Here is a 15,250-nt window from a genome sequence, read left to right as displayed (position 1 = left end):
CAATTCAATAAGGGAGAAGAAATGTATTTCATTCAAATCTAGGAAGGTAATGGACATTTTTGGTAAAATACGTATAACAGCCAGATTGGGAGTACTTCTACCATCATGAGCAATATTTAAGATATTTTTGTAAAACTGTTGCTCCCTCAGGGTCTTCACAGGATCCAATTTAAAAAAAAAAAAAAAAATTCAACAAACAAGTATTCACCTAATTGACATCTTGTGTGTTCTATCACACGCCATATGAAATTTTAATTTAAAAAAAAATTACAAATATTTTGTATAGCTTCATAACAGCTTGTATGTTCACACATTGTTTATTTTTTACCGTCACAACTAAGATTCTGTTTCTTGATATTATTTGACGAGCACAACATCGATAATCAAGCCAATCTAAAAAAAAATCCAGAGTTATGAATCCAAGATAGACGAGATGGAGCGATGGTCTGAATGAAATACTTCCGGTTTCCGCCGTGGCTGCGTCATGATTCCCCTCGCGTGGTCTCTGATTGGTCCGGACGTCGAGTCCTTTACGGCCTCGCTCCGCCCCTCCCTCGCGCTGAAGGAAAGGAACATGGAGACAGCTGGGAAAGTGAGTGCGTTCCTTCCATAATGTACAACATGCTAATACTCTCCATGTATTCTTTATTCACGCGCATATCGATAAAGAGGCTTCAGGTGCACCCGTAGTGTAAAGAATAACCATAGTGCTTCTGAGTAACTTGTCACAATTCGCGTGTGGTTAAATTAAGTACAACAACGAGTCAGTGGTCAATCACCCAACAAGGAACAGGGTTCAGCCGGTCGCATCCGGTGTTGTGTGTGTGTGCAAGTTGCTGTTGCACTCTATCAACTTTGAAGTTGATCAAGTGATTTATGCACATAGAACTATGTTCAGTGCATGAAAGAAATCGCAGCCGGGTCTCGCAGAAACATTCGGCATTTAACTGTAACGGTCGAGCAGTGAAATACTGCAGCTCGTGCATTAATCTGGATACAGTTCAAACGAGGTCAACTACTTTGCGCAGCCTGAGCTGTTACAGGCCCCTGCTGTTACTCATTTAACTGAAGCAGCATTCTGTGAAAGAAATGCCCCCCCCCCACCAAAAAAAGACCTGCTGCTATATATTTCCCTCTAGGTGATCAAGTGCAAGGCAGCTGTTGCCTGGGAACCTGGCAAGCCTCTGTCCATCGAAGAGGTGGAGGTGGCACCACCCAAGGCCCATGAAGTTCGCATCAAGGTAAAAACAAAAGTTCTCCACTGCAGCCTCCCACAGAAAGAATCACACACAGTGTGTGTTTTACGCTGTGCAAGCAGACATGATTAGATATTACTGTGAAGATCATGCATAGTTTTTTTATGGTATTCTATAGAGCCCGGCGGGTATATATATATATCTATATATATAGATATATATATATATATACCTGATAACATCGGCCGATATTAGCCTTTCACAGACATATCTGTATCGGCCGATATTATTTGCCGACTGATTTGAGCCTTCACATGTGCATTTATGTTTACATTTTATGTAAAATTAATGTTTGTTATAAGTTCTGTATTTGTATTCTCAATGTTTAGTTATTTATGATAAAGCTTATGGTTAACCTAAAATATCAAGCCTCAATTACATGTCTTTGTCATAAATGTTTTAATATCAACATCTTAGGAATCATTGACAGATTAAAAAGTATATATATATATATATATGTATATATATATATATATATATATATATCGGACAATGTGTCTGTGTCGGAAACCTTCTTCTCCCAAATATCGGCATCGGCCCCCAAAAATCCGTATCTGTCGGGCTCTAGTATTCTCACATCAAACAGATTTGTAACGGACAAACTTTTTAAATAACACATTTGCTCACACAGCTCTTTGCCACGGGGGTGTGTCACACCGATGCCTACACCCTGAGTGGCAGTGACCCCGAGGGTCTTTTCCCTGTCATCTTGGGCCATGAGGGCGCCGGGACAGTTGAGAGTGTCGGTGAGGGCGTCAACAAATTCAAGCCAGGTATGGAGCCACCTATAAAAAAAAAAATTAAAAAAATACAGAGACTTATCCATCGTTTTGTGCAGCGTCACTAATAAGCACTCCTTGTACGATTTCTTATAATTGACAATTCTGTTTGACAAAGGCGATACCGTCATCCCGTTGTACGTGCCACAGTGCGGTGAATGCAAATTCTGCAAAAACCCCAAGACGAACCTTTGCCAGAAAATTAGGTAATGTTTTTTTTAGTTTTCAATTTATGTAACCTTGTGTGTTGGTCTGTGATAAGATTGAAATTTAATAAATGTATTTCTCCGTGGCAGAACTTCACTACTTGATCTCACAGCCTCAGGCTCCTCACTCCAGGGCAATCAATAATGGCCTGTCCTTCACAGCAATTGTGTTTCATCATAATCAAAAATAAAAACCCCATCATTTTTCCCCCGGGGGCTTCCACCTTTGCAGAGTAACCCAGGGCCAGGGCTTGCTCCCCGACAAGACCTCGCGCTTCACTTGCAAGGGGAAGCAAGTGTTTCACTTCATGGGTACCAGCACCTTCTCCGAGTACACCGTGGTGGCCGACATCTCCCTGGCCAAGGTGAACGAGGACGCTCCCCTGGATAAAGTGTGCCTCCTCGGATGCGGCATTTCGACGGGTTACGGTGCTGCTCTCAACACCGCTAAGGTGCGTGTCGCAGGCTGTTGATCACACCACAAGACCGCCTCCTAACCATGTTACAAACAGTCGGTGGATGATTCTTGTATCCCAAAATGGAGATACACCACCGCTGGGAAGTTTTGACACATTTTATTGTTTAGAGGTCTTTATGCAAAACGCGTGAGTCGCAAAAACGTATCCTCGAGGGATCGATGAGAAGAGACTCAAAAGTTGTCACTGTTCGCCATGTTTCACTCTGAAATGGGTCACCCATATTAATCATGCAGATTTGATGTGAATATGAAATTATTGCCAGAGAGGCTCAGTTTCGAAGTCTGAAACAGACAATGATGCATTAACAAATTTAGTAGCATTTAAGATAAGATTATTCCATTATTAGTCCCACAGCGGGGAAATTTGCGAGCATCAGTTTGAAAAAAATAAGAAACAAGTAAACGTACAGTATGGATTTATGGAAATATAAAAAAGAGCAATATACACATAAGGAAATTTAAAATAGCTATGATAAATACAATTTAAATTGGCTTGCACATGGAAAGATATTGAGATTGCACAGACATATTGAAAGTGATGAATGAAATAAAAAAATTAAAGATGCATTTAATACCATGGGTATATATTATATATATATTTGAACTCTCACATTGGTATTCTCCTCTTTGTGCACACTCAGGTTGAGCCTGGTTCCACGTGCGCTGTATTTGGCCTCGGAGCCGTTGGCTTGGCTGTTATTATGGGCTGCAAGGTTGCCGGGGCGACCAGGATCATTGGCGTGGACATCAACCCCGCGAAGTTCGAGAAAGCAAAGGAATTCGGAGCCACAGAGTTCGTGAACCCCAAGGACCACAGCAAGCCCGTCCAGGAGGTGCTGGTGGAGATGACCGACGGGGGCGTGGACTACTCCTTTGAGTGCATTGGCAATGTGCAAATCATGGTGAGACTCATTTTGTGTTCGCATTCCATTTTAGTATGCAAAACATGCAGCACATCACATACAAGCAATAGCGTTCATGCATCATCATATGTCTATAGAAAAACCTTTTCAGGTGTACTATGAGCCTGTGTAGATGACAGGTGGCACGAGCAGTATATAAAACGCTATTCATAGAATTGGCAGTGGACAGAAACCAGTAAATGACACTAGTCCATTATTTTTTAGAGAGCTGCTCTGGAGGCCTGCCACAAAGGATGGGGTGAAAGTGTCATCATCGGCGTAGCCGGAGCTGGACAGGAGATCTCGACCAGACCGTTCCAGTTGGTGACGGGCCGAGTGTGGAAGGGAACAGCCTTCGGAGGTGGGTGACCGTGTTTAGAGGATTTCTTGTTGTAAAGGGCTTAACGTGGTCTGGCAGCATCTCCCAATGTCGGCGAGTTCAAACCCCCTTTTTTGCATAGTATAATGTGAGACAGCAGCCAGTTCCAGACTGAAGTAAAATCAATGAGCACTTTTTTTTTTAGCCTGCACTTAAATTAGGCTGAGTATAATCTGGTGCTTGAAGTTCTCTATTAATAATTTGACACAAAGACAATAAATTGCTTTTAGACGAAAGGCTTTAGCTTCAGGTTCAGCATGTAAATGGTACAAATGAGTTATTGTAGTTTGATATTATTTCTGGTTATTTTTCTGGTTCTACCAAGTAAAGCTTGACCTGCTATTTATAAAGTTTCCTAGGGAGTAAGTGCCTTGCCCAAGGCCATTTTGATAGTTAAATTATACCATTATTCATACTGTTAAGTTTTGGCTAATTGAAATTTATACCTTTTAGAAAAAAATCAATGATTTTCTTATTTACCCCCAGGCTGGAAGAGTGTGGAGAGTGTTCCCAAACTGGTTGACGATTACATGAATAAGAAGCTGAAGGTGGATGAGTTTGTAACCCACACGCTGCCCTTCGAGCAGATCAATGAGGGATTTGACCTCATGCACGCTGGGAAGAGGTGAGAAAAATTTTTTTTTACACAGTTAGTACATGTTAGAATCACTGTTCTTTATTTACCGGCCCAACATATCTTCTTTTCTTCCTCCATTGCAGCATCCGCACAGTGCTGACCTTCTGAAGGGCCAACAGCATTGACATCCTTCACATCCGGCCTTTAAACAGTTTCCTCCCCCGTTTGCAGCACTTAACGTATTTCTCTGCACTTGCTTGAAAGAACGTAACGTTAAGTATTAGATCCTACTTTTCATTAACAGCAGAATACCTGTTTGAACCAAAAAACAGTGTTATTAAAACATTTTTTGAAAATTGCATGTATTCTGCGCTTTTCCTTTTTGTTGCCCGTTCACAGACTAATGTAACGCATTTAAGAAAAATATATTACATTTATATTCAGTGGAGTTTCAACAGTCTGAAACTGGAACCTGGAGATAATCAGGAAGTTTGAGGATTCAGATACATTTAAAACACGTAAAACGAAGAGGAAACATTTTAATATTCTGCACTATGTATGGGTGAGCAATCAAAAAACTCCTGTCTCTCTTCTATGCGCTCAGATCTTAGGGCTTGTTCAACTAGCTCCACTTAAGCAAAGGAGCTCTCTTAGCATCCAAACAGGGCTACACACTATGTTTCAGTGAGTACAATTGAAAAACGTTTTGCAGAAACTGCATGAGGCAACAGTACCATCAGATGATTAATACATCAAGCTTAGTTTCCCAAGGCAACTTCATCACAGATACAGAATGTGCTAAATAAAGAATGCGATAAGCAAAATTACTGACATATAGCAGTTGCTAAACCTCTTCTTAGGAAGGGAAACAAGGCCAAACTATAGGTTGGGGTGGTCTCTTCATTTTGTACCTGTTAGGCTTATTATTAAAAAGCATCTCTGGCTGGGATTTTTAGGATTATATAAATCAACCTCCGACCTGGCATCATGCAGGTATCACTCTGGCTGTCAAGCAATAACACGCTGACATTTACTTTTACACGGTGATGAGAAAATAAAAACCTCAACAATGTTTCTAAAAGACTGTGATCACACACAATTGGATTGGGAAAAAAAGCTTCTCTGGCATTTTTTCTGCAGCTTGGAGAACAATACCAGGGAGTTCAGGCATGATCATAAGTCTTATTCTATATGGTTTACTTATATAGCATATTGCCTAATGGATTACTACTACCTAAATTTAGAATATTTTTTTTTATTAATCTGCCCATGCTGGATATTATATAAACAATCAGTGGTGGAACATAACTGTACAGTACAAGTACACTTAAGATTTGGAGGTACTTTACTTGACAGTACTTAACATGTGTAGTACTTTACACTACTATCTTACATTTCAGAAGGAAATATTAGTATCATTTTTTTACTTGGTTGCTTTTCAGATCGAGATTTCACATGTAGAACACACGGATCAGACATGCAGTTACATATTCAAATGTTTTCATTGGCCTTTTATATGAAAAAAAATACAAAATTGAAGGAATAAAAACAATTATAACCAAAGTTATGATAAAAAAGAAACACATAACAGAGAAAACAGTCAATTAGATGTTCCACTGTCTAGCAGGAAATCCAAAAAGTCAAGGTAGTATATGCAGTTAAAGATGTAACCACCTGACATTTTGTCAAGTTATTCAAATTAGCCCCACGATATTAAAAAATGCTGCTTGTGTGTGAATGAGTTAGTCATAATATTCCAGTAGTTTGTATAATCTGAAAATGGGGCATCTGGCAAAATAAGTACTTTTTCGAGTTAATTTTGCAGTCTGTGTGTGTGTGTGAGAAATGTTGTCAGTAGGACTTTGAATACAGGACTATTATTTGTATATTTGTATCTAATACTTGTACCGAGTTGAAGGAGCACTAACGTCGCACATCTTCCTGCGCATGCGCCGTGCAGAGTACCAGATGGCCCAATCAGCTATTTTAACACTCGACCAAAAATGAGAAGGTGATTTCGCGAAGATGGCGACCGCTCTGGTGGTGAGTCCCCACCACACACACACACACACACACACACCCTCCACCCGTCCAAACTACACGTTTAACCGGCGATAAAACACACGTTTGCCGACAGGTTCGACTGAGTCAACCAGACGAGTGTCTGTCAACTCTCTCTCGACAGGCAAACGCGGAGTCGCTAGCCAAACATCACCAATTTAGCACTTTCGCGTTTTATCCCCTAACTTGTCCGAACTCAAAAAAAATAAATAAAAGTGTGGTCAACGCGGGGGAGAACACGTTAACCGGGGGGGGCGTCGTCGTTAACCGAGCGGACACCTGGGTCGGTACCCGGAGATGAAGTCCGGCGCTCGGACGAATGAAAGTGAGTCACGCGCGCGCCGGTAACGACCCGTCAATCAACCGCGTGATGATTTCCGGGTAGCGTTGATTTTACTGACGTCAGGTTGTGGTTGGACCATATCACGGTGACGACCGTTGTGCAGTATAAAGATGAACAATGGGATTAATGCCACTTTCATAAAAGCGTCCAAGCTTTTTAAAGTTCATGTTGATTCACGTTATTCAGTGTTTCCCCTAGCATTGAATTGGGAGGGCGCCCCGCCCCCCTCAACAGGAGCCCCCGCCCCCCCCCTGAAATGTCACATTTTTATTTTGTATTTTTTTTTGTATTTTACTTATAATGTCAAACAGAAGTCATTTCAGGTCACTTTCCTTATACACATTACTCCTCATCCCTGTATGAAAGATTGTGGATGAAACTTAACTTAAACCCTAAGAAGACATAATTAGTGCAGGTTTTATTAAGAATAGAATCCCCCAAAAATGTTAATTAATAAAAACGAAATAGAATTGTATTAGAAGAATAAGACACAGAATACATCATTTTACAGGAGTTTTAAAGTGTGTGTTGTGTAACAGTCTCATTTGTGACTGTGTAAAAGAATCTGTTCGTACTGAGATGTTTTGTGAAAGAAAATGTTTTTTACGCAGATCTTCAAAAATAAAACAATGTTCTGCGAAATGTGAATGTAAAAGCCCTTTTAAGTTGAGTGAAAACTTTTTTCTGCTGCTTTACGGGACAGTGAACTTCTCTGTAACTCCTCGTACACTCAATATAAAAAACATATCCCCCTCCAGTCTACAATCCATCTCATGCAAATTACAAATTATCATAGCTATGATCATTAAAAATCAGAGATGGTACATCTGTATTTTGTTTTTGTTTTTTTTTACACATTTTTCCATGCTTTTTTGTTGTTCTCTAGGTTTCATCTTCTGTTCCTGCAAATCCTGAAAAGGAAAAATGTGCAACAACAATTCAAAAGATTGTGAATCCCGAAGCATACATCAAGCATCCTCTACAAAACAGGTGAGCTAATTTCTCGTCTATTGTTGTTGTTGTTCTTTTTTTCTTTTTTTCCCCCCAACACAGTCAAGACATTAGAATATCATTCGCAGAAAAACGTAACAAGTAGATCAGCAACCAAAGGCGATTGATGATGGTCGTAAATTAAACTCTTACCAGATTCATATGATTCCATCAAACCTTGTGTTCCTCTAAGAAGCCCAATGCTTCTGGTTTGTGCGTATTGGCCACATGGTATTGCTATAATCAGCTGAGGCACTTAAAGGTGTTGAGGATTTGTGGTGTGTGAAGATTCCAGTGTAACAAGTTTTGTTAATGAGCATCAGGCCTGAAGCTGTACTCTGAGACGACGACTCCTCTTTGATTCGCAGGTGGGCTCTTTGGTTTTTCAAGAACGACAAAAGCAAAACGTGGCAAGCCAACCTTCGCCTCATAGCTAAATTTGACACTGTGGAAGACTTCTGGGCGTAAGTATATTATTGCTCTAAACACATTTCTGCTTTGTAGAGCTGTACAATTGCACCCGGCCTATTAATGATCAGATTTGTTGTAGTGGAGTTCAACATTAGGGAAAAAGGGAAATTTAATTTTAATGAAAGTAAATACCAATCCTAGATTTTTTATTTTTATTTTGCGTCCTCGTAAGACCTGTGCCAGTTGAAGATCAATTTCTCTATGTTCTTCGGTCAAATTCATATTCCAATTTTTCCAAGGCGGCTAAGATGGTTGTTTTTTGTGTCTTGTTGAAAATGAAATCACTTTGTTCCTTCACAGATTATACAATCACATTCAGCTATCGAGTAACTTGATGTCTGGCTGTGACTACTCGCTGTTTAAGGTAAGAAGTAGAGCCGGACCCAATCTGGATTTTTGTGGGCCGATGCAGATATAGATATTAGGGAGTACAAGATTTACTGTACTAATGTCCAGACCCAATTTTGACAACATTTTCCAGAGTTCATGTCTTAGGTTAACAGCCCTAGAAATGCTTGACTGCCTCAAAATTGAGAATTTGACCAAACCTGACAGCAACTGTAAATTATTTCGGAGTAACAACAGTGAAACTTTAGAATTCAACTGCTTTAATTTCTACCTGATTAGTGGTGATGTACTAGTTGCTCCTTTCCTGGTCTAAAACTTATGAATGTACATTACTTTTTTTATACTGGGATACGTCTAGTCTTGTTAATTTTAACATTTATTTGGGCACAGGATGGAGTCGAGCCCATGTGGGAGGATGATCGGAACCGACGAGGCGGCCGCTGGCTGATCACTCTGTCCAAACAGCAGCGCAGAGCGGACCTGGACCGGTTCTGGTTGGAGACGGTGCGTTCAGTCCTGTTGACTATTTGGTGACATTAACTAGACCGTTATTTGTATTTATCTGTCTGCGTTTTTCACCAAAGACATTTTGACTCATCACAACAGGTGAAGCTCGGGTGTAAAAATAAATAAATGAATAAATGAAATGAATCATGGCTGAATTCCATTTGTTTGCTTTCAGGGTCCTGGTATTGTGCATGTTTGGCTCACTGTCACACTGTGATGGCTTACTGGAATACTTGAAATGAATGGAGCCATTGTTAAATGTTCTTGGTTCCACCTGTGCATTTCCTACTGTGCCAAGTCAAAGCGTCTGCAGGGACAACATCCACCAGCTTGTGAAAAAAAACGCTCCACAATAAGAAGACATTTTGAAAACGATGTCTTTGTTGCTTTTTTATTCTCCTGCAGCTCCTGTGTCTTGTGGGCGAAGCTTTCGACGACCACAGCGACGACGTGTGCGGGGCGGTCATCAACGTCCGAGCCAAGGGAGATAAAATAGCAATATGGACCACAGACTACGAAAACAAAGATGCCATTACGCACATAGGGTGAGCAGAGCAGGCCGCAGGTGTCAAGCATGAAATAAACACAAAATTTAGTCATAGCAAAGGTAAATATAAGCTCATATTAAGGTTAGTGTAGAGGGACAATTTGTAAAATGTCCGTAAAAACTTTTTTCATTTATAATCTCCAGAACAACCATGTATACGCACAGTAAATACATGCAGTCAAAACTTCAAAGTGTTCATGATATTAGCTGTAATGTTAAATGAATTTTTCCTTATATACATATAATCCATCTTCTGTTTTATTTTTTTTTGAAGGCGTGTATATAAAGAGAGATTAGGAGTTCCACCAAAAGTGATCATTGGCTACCAGTCTCACGCTGACACGGCCACGAAGAGCGGCTCCACAACCAAGAACAAGTTCGTCGCCTGAGGACCGTTAACCAGAATCAAATTCTTGGTGGCAAAGATTTCCTTTGTTTCTTTTTTTTTTTTTTTCCACGAATGTTACTGACAAGTTTATCCACCAACAAATATTTGAAATGGAGATGAGACTGCATCTCCTTTCTTTGTCCATTTGAAAACTTTACCAAACAGCTTTTGTTCATGGTGCGAGTTTGTCAAGTGAAATGTAGCACTTTAGTTTGAGAGCACTCTGATCTTTGTGGTGGTGGGCGGAAGATGGTTTTGTTTTTTGATGCCCAGTTTTTCATTTTGAAAAAGAACTACATATTTCTGGTGATATTTTTGATTCATCCTTTATGTATATAGATAATTTGTGTTTACACTACAGGCCAAAGTCAAATAAAATAGCAGATTTTTGTTAGTACTGTACATACAACTCAGTTGATTTACAGTGTATATGTATGGATTTATTGTATATTTTTAACCATGCATTGGGTTTTAACCCACACCCTCTGAAAGTGAGCAGAATTCCACAAAAAAATATGGAAACCATATTTTTGAATTTCCATTTTTCATAGGAAAGAAAGAAGAGTCTGAATATTTTTGTCTCTTGAGAGCAGTTTTCACTTTGACATTTAAAAATCACTTATTGAAAACAGGAGGTCTGAGTTTGAATTCTTTAGTTTCTTGTCAAGCAGCTTGTTGAAACTGAGGATGTTCAACGTTTTGAAGAGTGGAATATATATTTGGAAACTTCATAATGAGCATCTTTTGAATTTGAGTTCTTTGCAACCTGAGTAAATAAGAAAATTCAAACTAAAACTGACCAGGAACATTAGTTGATCCTGGAGCTGTTATCATACTTTGACGCCACTCAGTTAAATATCGTGAACTATAAGCTCCAGAGCACTGGAGGCATATCACATGACAACAGTATGTCTGTGATAATCCTAATATTTAAATATTGTTTGTTTGTAAGCACACAAGCCACATGACCTACGTTTACTCGTTTCGTTTTGGTAGTATTCATGATCCACTGCTTTGATAAAGTTTACATGGTATAATTATTTCCATTCCCGGATTTGTCTTTTTATGTAACCTAAGCGAAAAGTTTCTTTATTGCAGGGATTGATCTGTGCCTTGGATGCAACACCCTGCCGCATTTGTGAGCAGTTAAATGTACAAAGGCTGTGATGTAAATAAACATGTACGGTGGATTGTGTTCTTTCTAAATGAGCGGATATAATTCATAGTGGACTCATTATATTGAATGTTACTGTACTGCACAATGTATGAAAAGAGGCTGAAGGGGACATCGCATTCACACAGGAAATATATATATATATATATATATATTCAAAAGAGCACATATACACCTGCTTATTCAGAATCCATTTATTGTTACTTCCAAATACACATTTGGCATACATGGAGTTGAAATACCAACAGATCAAACATTTAAAAGCCATTTCAAGTGCTACAATGTTAAGTGCTTATGAGTTATGTTCAACAATGCTACTTTGACTGATCGGATAATTGCATGAATAGCAGTAAAATGATGATGCACTCAATCACATAGCAGCAGTCATGCACATACAGGTGAGGAGTTTCAGTTAATGGTCACATCAGACATCAGAATAGGAAGAACGGAAACAAAATCTCAGTGACTTTGACAGTGGCAGGAGTGTTGATGCGAGACAGGCTTTTGTGGATACTTGTGCATTTATGCAGATTTTTTTCTTCTTCCCAGGACGGAGTGAAGAACAGCAGCAGCTCTGTGGATGGAAAAACACCTGGTTGATGGGAGAGGTCAGAGGAGAACGCCAGCCGGACCGGCGGGAGTGGACAGAGAGAGAGAGAGACGCCGGCAGCTTCGGATACCGACCCGCTACGGCTGAGGTGAGCAGGGGAGCATTTCATAACCTTGGGGGTGAACTGAGTTAACAACAGGAGAAGACATCGGGTGTCAAGTCCCGTCAGCCGAGAACAAGAAGTCTGAGGGCGGCAGCAGACGCACGCTCAGCGAAAACCAGACAGATAACAGACTGTGGTCTGGTGAATCTGGATTTCTGCTGAGGCTGCGGACGCCGCTGTTCGAAATTTGGTTTCAACTGTATGAATCTGTGGACCCGGCCCGGCGGCTGGTGTTGCAATGGTGATGGGAACGTCGTGTCCTTTAATAGCGATCTATCATGCTTTGAATGCCACAGACCATTTGAGAATTGTTGCATGTGTGCGTCCAACAAATCTGCAGAAACACTGCGATGCTGTCGGGGTCAACATAGAGAATCTGAAATGAAATGGTTCCAACCGTCTCGTGAAACCTCAGTTCTGAGACCAACGGAGGGCCCTGCTGCCCAGTATCAGTACGGTGTTCCTCCTGATGGAGTGCTCTGCGAATTCGGTTTTATAAAAGCCCCATTTATTTGGATTAGTGAGCCATCCATCTCCCTGTCATCCCCGCGTGGGGTTTGCCAAATTTTGATTATGCAAGCCGGTTTGGCACCACACAATGTTTTCATGCGGCGGCTGCGTCATCTTCCTTTGCGACCATGCCGAGGTGGATTTAGAGATGTCCGTAACAGCCGCAGCCACAATTTTGGTCTTCACCTTTGTTTGACACGAATTGCAGTTGGTCTTGAAAAGGGGCTCTAAGTAATCTATCACATGTATTGACGAACACTAAACAGCGGGAGCAACAAAGCCCCTCTTGTCTCTTTAAGCTTCCCTGTAATTGGTTCGATCAATCAAGGCGCACCTCGACACTGCGGGCAACAGAGAGATCCGCGGGAACGCCTCGCGAGATTGTCCTTACAGTCCAAAATACAACACGCAACCCTTTTCATTTTATTGGAGCCTTTTTTTTTGTGTGTGTGTTGCGTCACTGTTGGACCTTCAAATCGCTCCGTGCCTCTGTTAGACCTGCTGAAAACAGTCAAACACGTTTACCGTCCAACTCGCAGCAGACTTTAGACATAATCTTCCCCTCGATGGAAACATAACGGAAATAAACTCACAGATGGTGTTTCACCACTATCAAGAAATCAAGATTCCAGATGCCGACGTTTTAGTTATTCTCTAAACGGCTGATGTGTGGGCTCATTTCTTCGCGCCTAACCCTAAACCAGGTGTCCTCCAGGTATATGCTCTGTTAGTGTCCCGTCATAATGGCCTTTTTGGATTATCACTAGGTGTATTATATAATGTACATATAATACAATTTATATATTGATATATGATTTAGATTACATCAGTCTGAGACAAGAGATGACACCAAGAGGCGTCCTGGTCAGAGCAACAAGCTCTATCTCCAAAAAAAGTTTTTATTTCTCTCAATTTACATTTTCTGTAATAAAAACATTTTTTTTATGGCCACACAATGCCACCTTTTTTTTCTTTTCTTAAAGTCAGTAATATCTCACTCTTCATGAATGATCTTGGTTTGGCCGACTCAGCCAGGACCAGGTGTGATCTTGAACGCACGTTTGTTTGAGCTTCGTCCGATGGCTTTTTATATTTGTATTTGGTATTTTTTTTTCTCTCTCTCTGTTCGGCTTCAGCACAAGTTCAAGTAAATTAAACTGCACTGCAGGGGCGGTCGATCCTCCAGGCCTCAGATGTTGTCGGACGTCCTCCCGGTGCAGGTCAGTGAGATTATTTTCCCATTTATTGTATGGATGTGTGCCTGTGCCCGTGTGTGTGTGTGTGTGTGTGTGTGTGTGTGTGCTATGTAAAGCAATTACGTTTCAGATTTAAATATCCCCCTGGATGAGTATAAGATGTGATAAAATATGTTAATGTAATTAACTGTCTGATGACCTAATCTTCTGATAGATAATTAAACAATTTCCCTTCATGACCATGTGGCACATACAAGCATTTATTTTACCTATTGAAACAAGGAGACATTTTATCATATTAAGACTAATCATGACACTTTATTAAAGCTCTTATGTTACCAGCTCCTTCAAGTCTGCCGTTTTTCTTGTCCTCCGCCTGCCATTTTCAGTCCTGCTCCCTGATCACTTATTGGCAGCGACAATCGGTATAGATTTATGCAAAAAAAAATCAACCCTCCGTCCCAGGCCCCCTCGAAATGATTAGCACCTTTTAGCAGTAACAGCTGACACCTGATGTGTCTGCATTTGACAACCCTGATATCTTGACAGATGGGAGCGCTAATCTGCGCCAGTAACTGTAACTGACTGCGGCGGCAACATTAATGTGCTCCATTTTTATTACGGTTGCCAGAGCGAAAGGCTGATAACACAAGGTCCTCAACGTGTGTACAGTAGATGTTTTTAAGGCTCGTGCACGCCGGAGCTCACGTCAGGTGTTATTCAGATACGAAGGAGCATGACAATGTTGAAACATTTCACTGGAGCTAAAATGTTGTATTTACATTCTTTTAAATTAAAAGTTTTATATTATGTTTGAATGAAAAAAATGTTTTTACTCCCACTCAGATTGTTAAATTGTGAATCTCTTGAGGAGTGAGGCAGCTTGTTAATGTTGCAGCCGGTCCTGGTGGGAATAAGAAGTAGAAAAGTCTCACAGAGCTGTAATAATCAGGCCCAAGTTGCTTGAAAATGGGGCTCAAGCACAGTCCAGAGTAAATTAATTAGTACAAGTTTGCACTTGTGTTTTCAGCTCACGCTCATTCAAAGGACACTTTGGTAAGACGTCTGATATCTATTGCAGATATCAATGTCCACGCGCATACGCTTCTTGGAATATAATCTACCTACCTATATCTATCTATCTATCTATCTATCTATCTATCTATCTATCTATCTATCTATCTACCTACCTGTCTGTCTGTCTGTCTGTCTGTCTGTCTGTCTGTCTATCTATCTATCAATCTACCTACCTACCTACCTACCTACCCATCCATCCATCCATCCACCCACAGATCCATCCATCCATCCATCCATCCACCCACCCATCCATCCATCCATCCACCCACCCACCCACCAATCCATCCATCCATCCATCTATCTATCCATCCTCACCTTTGTTGCTCTGGATAATGAAGGATTGTACTT

The 15,250-nt window shown here is 40.6% G+C and overlaps 2 protein-coding genes across 2 annotated transcripts; both read left to right on the top strand.

The window, feature by feature from the left end:
* Positions 1-461: 461 nt before the first annotated feature.
* On the top strand, positions 462-4,936 carry LOC118319296 (alcohol dehydrogenase class-3). The gene is made up of 9 exons (XM_047334263.1): positions 462-592; positions 1,140-1,241; positions 1,888-2,029; positions 2,154-2,241; positions 2,474-2,693; positions 3,361-3,621; positions 3,847-3,982; positions 4,487-4,625; positions 4,721-4,936. Exons 1-9 carry the CDS (start codon positions 485-487, stop codon positions 4,743-4,745), a joined length of 1,221 nt encoding a protein of 406 aa, XP_047190219.1. The 5' UTR covers positions 462-484; the 3' UTR covers positions 4,746-4,936.
* Positions 4,937-6,471: 1,535 nt separating this feature from the next.
* On the top strand, positions 6,472-11,438 carry eif4ea (eukaryotic translation initiation factor 4ea). Its single transcript, XM_035649581.2, has 7 exons — positions 6,472-6,620; positions 7,868-7,971; positions 8,340-8,435; positions 8,743-8,806; positions 9,181-9,294; positions 9,703-9,842; positions 10,119-11,438. Exons 1-7 carry the CDS (start codon positions 6,603-6,605, stop codon positions 10,231-10,233), a joined length of 651 nt encoding a protein of 216 aa, XP_035505474.1. The 5' UTR covers positions 6,472-6,602; the 3' UTR covers positions 10,234-11,438.
* Positions 11,439-15,250: the final 3,812 nt, after the last annotated feature.

This window comes from Scophthalmus maximus, chromosome 9, assembly GCF_022379125.1.
Source record: "Scophthalmus maximus strain ysfricsl-2021 chromosome 9, ASM2237912v1, whole genome shotgun sequence".
Lineage (NCBI taxonomy): Eukaryota > Metazoa > Chordata > Actinopteri > Pleuronectiformes > Scophthalmidae > Scophthalmus > Scophthalmus maximus.
This window is presented reverse-complemented; position numbering and strand designations above follow the sequence as displayed.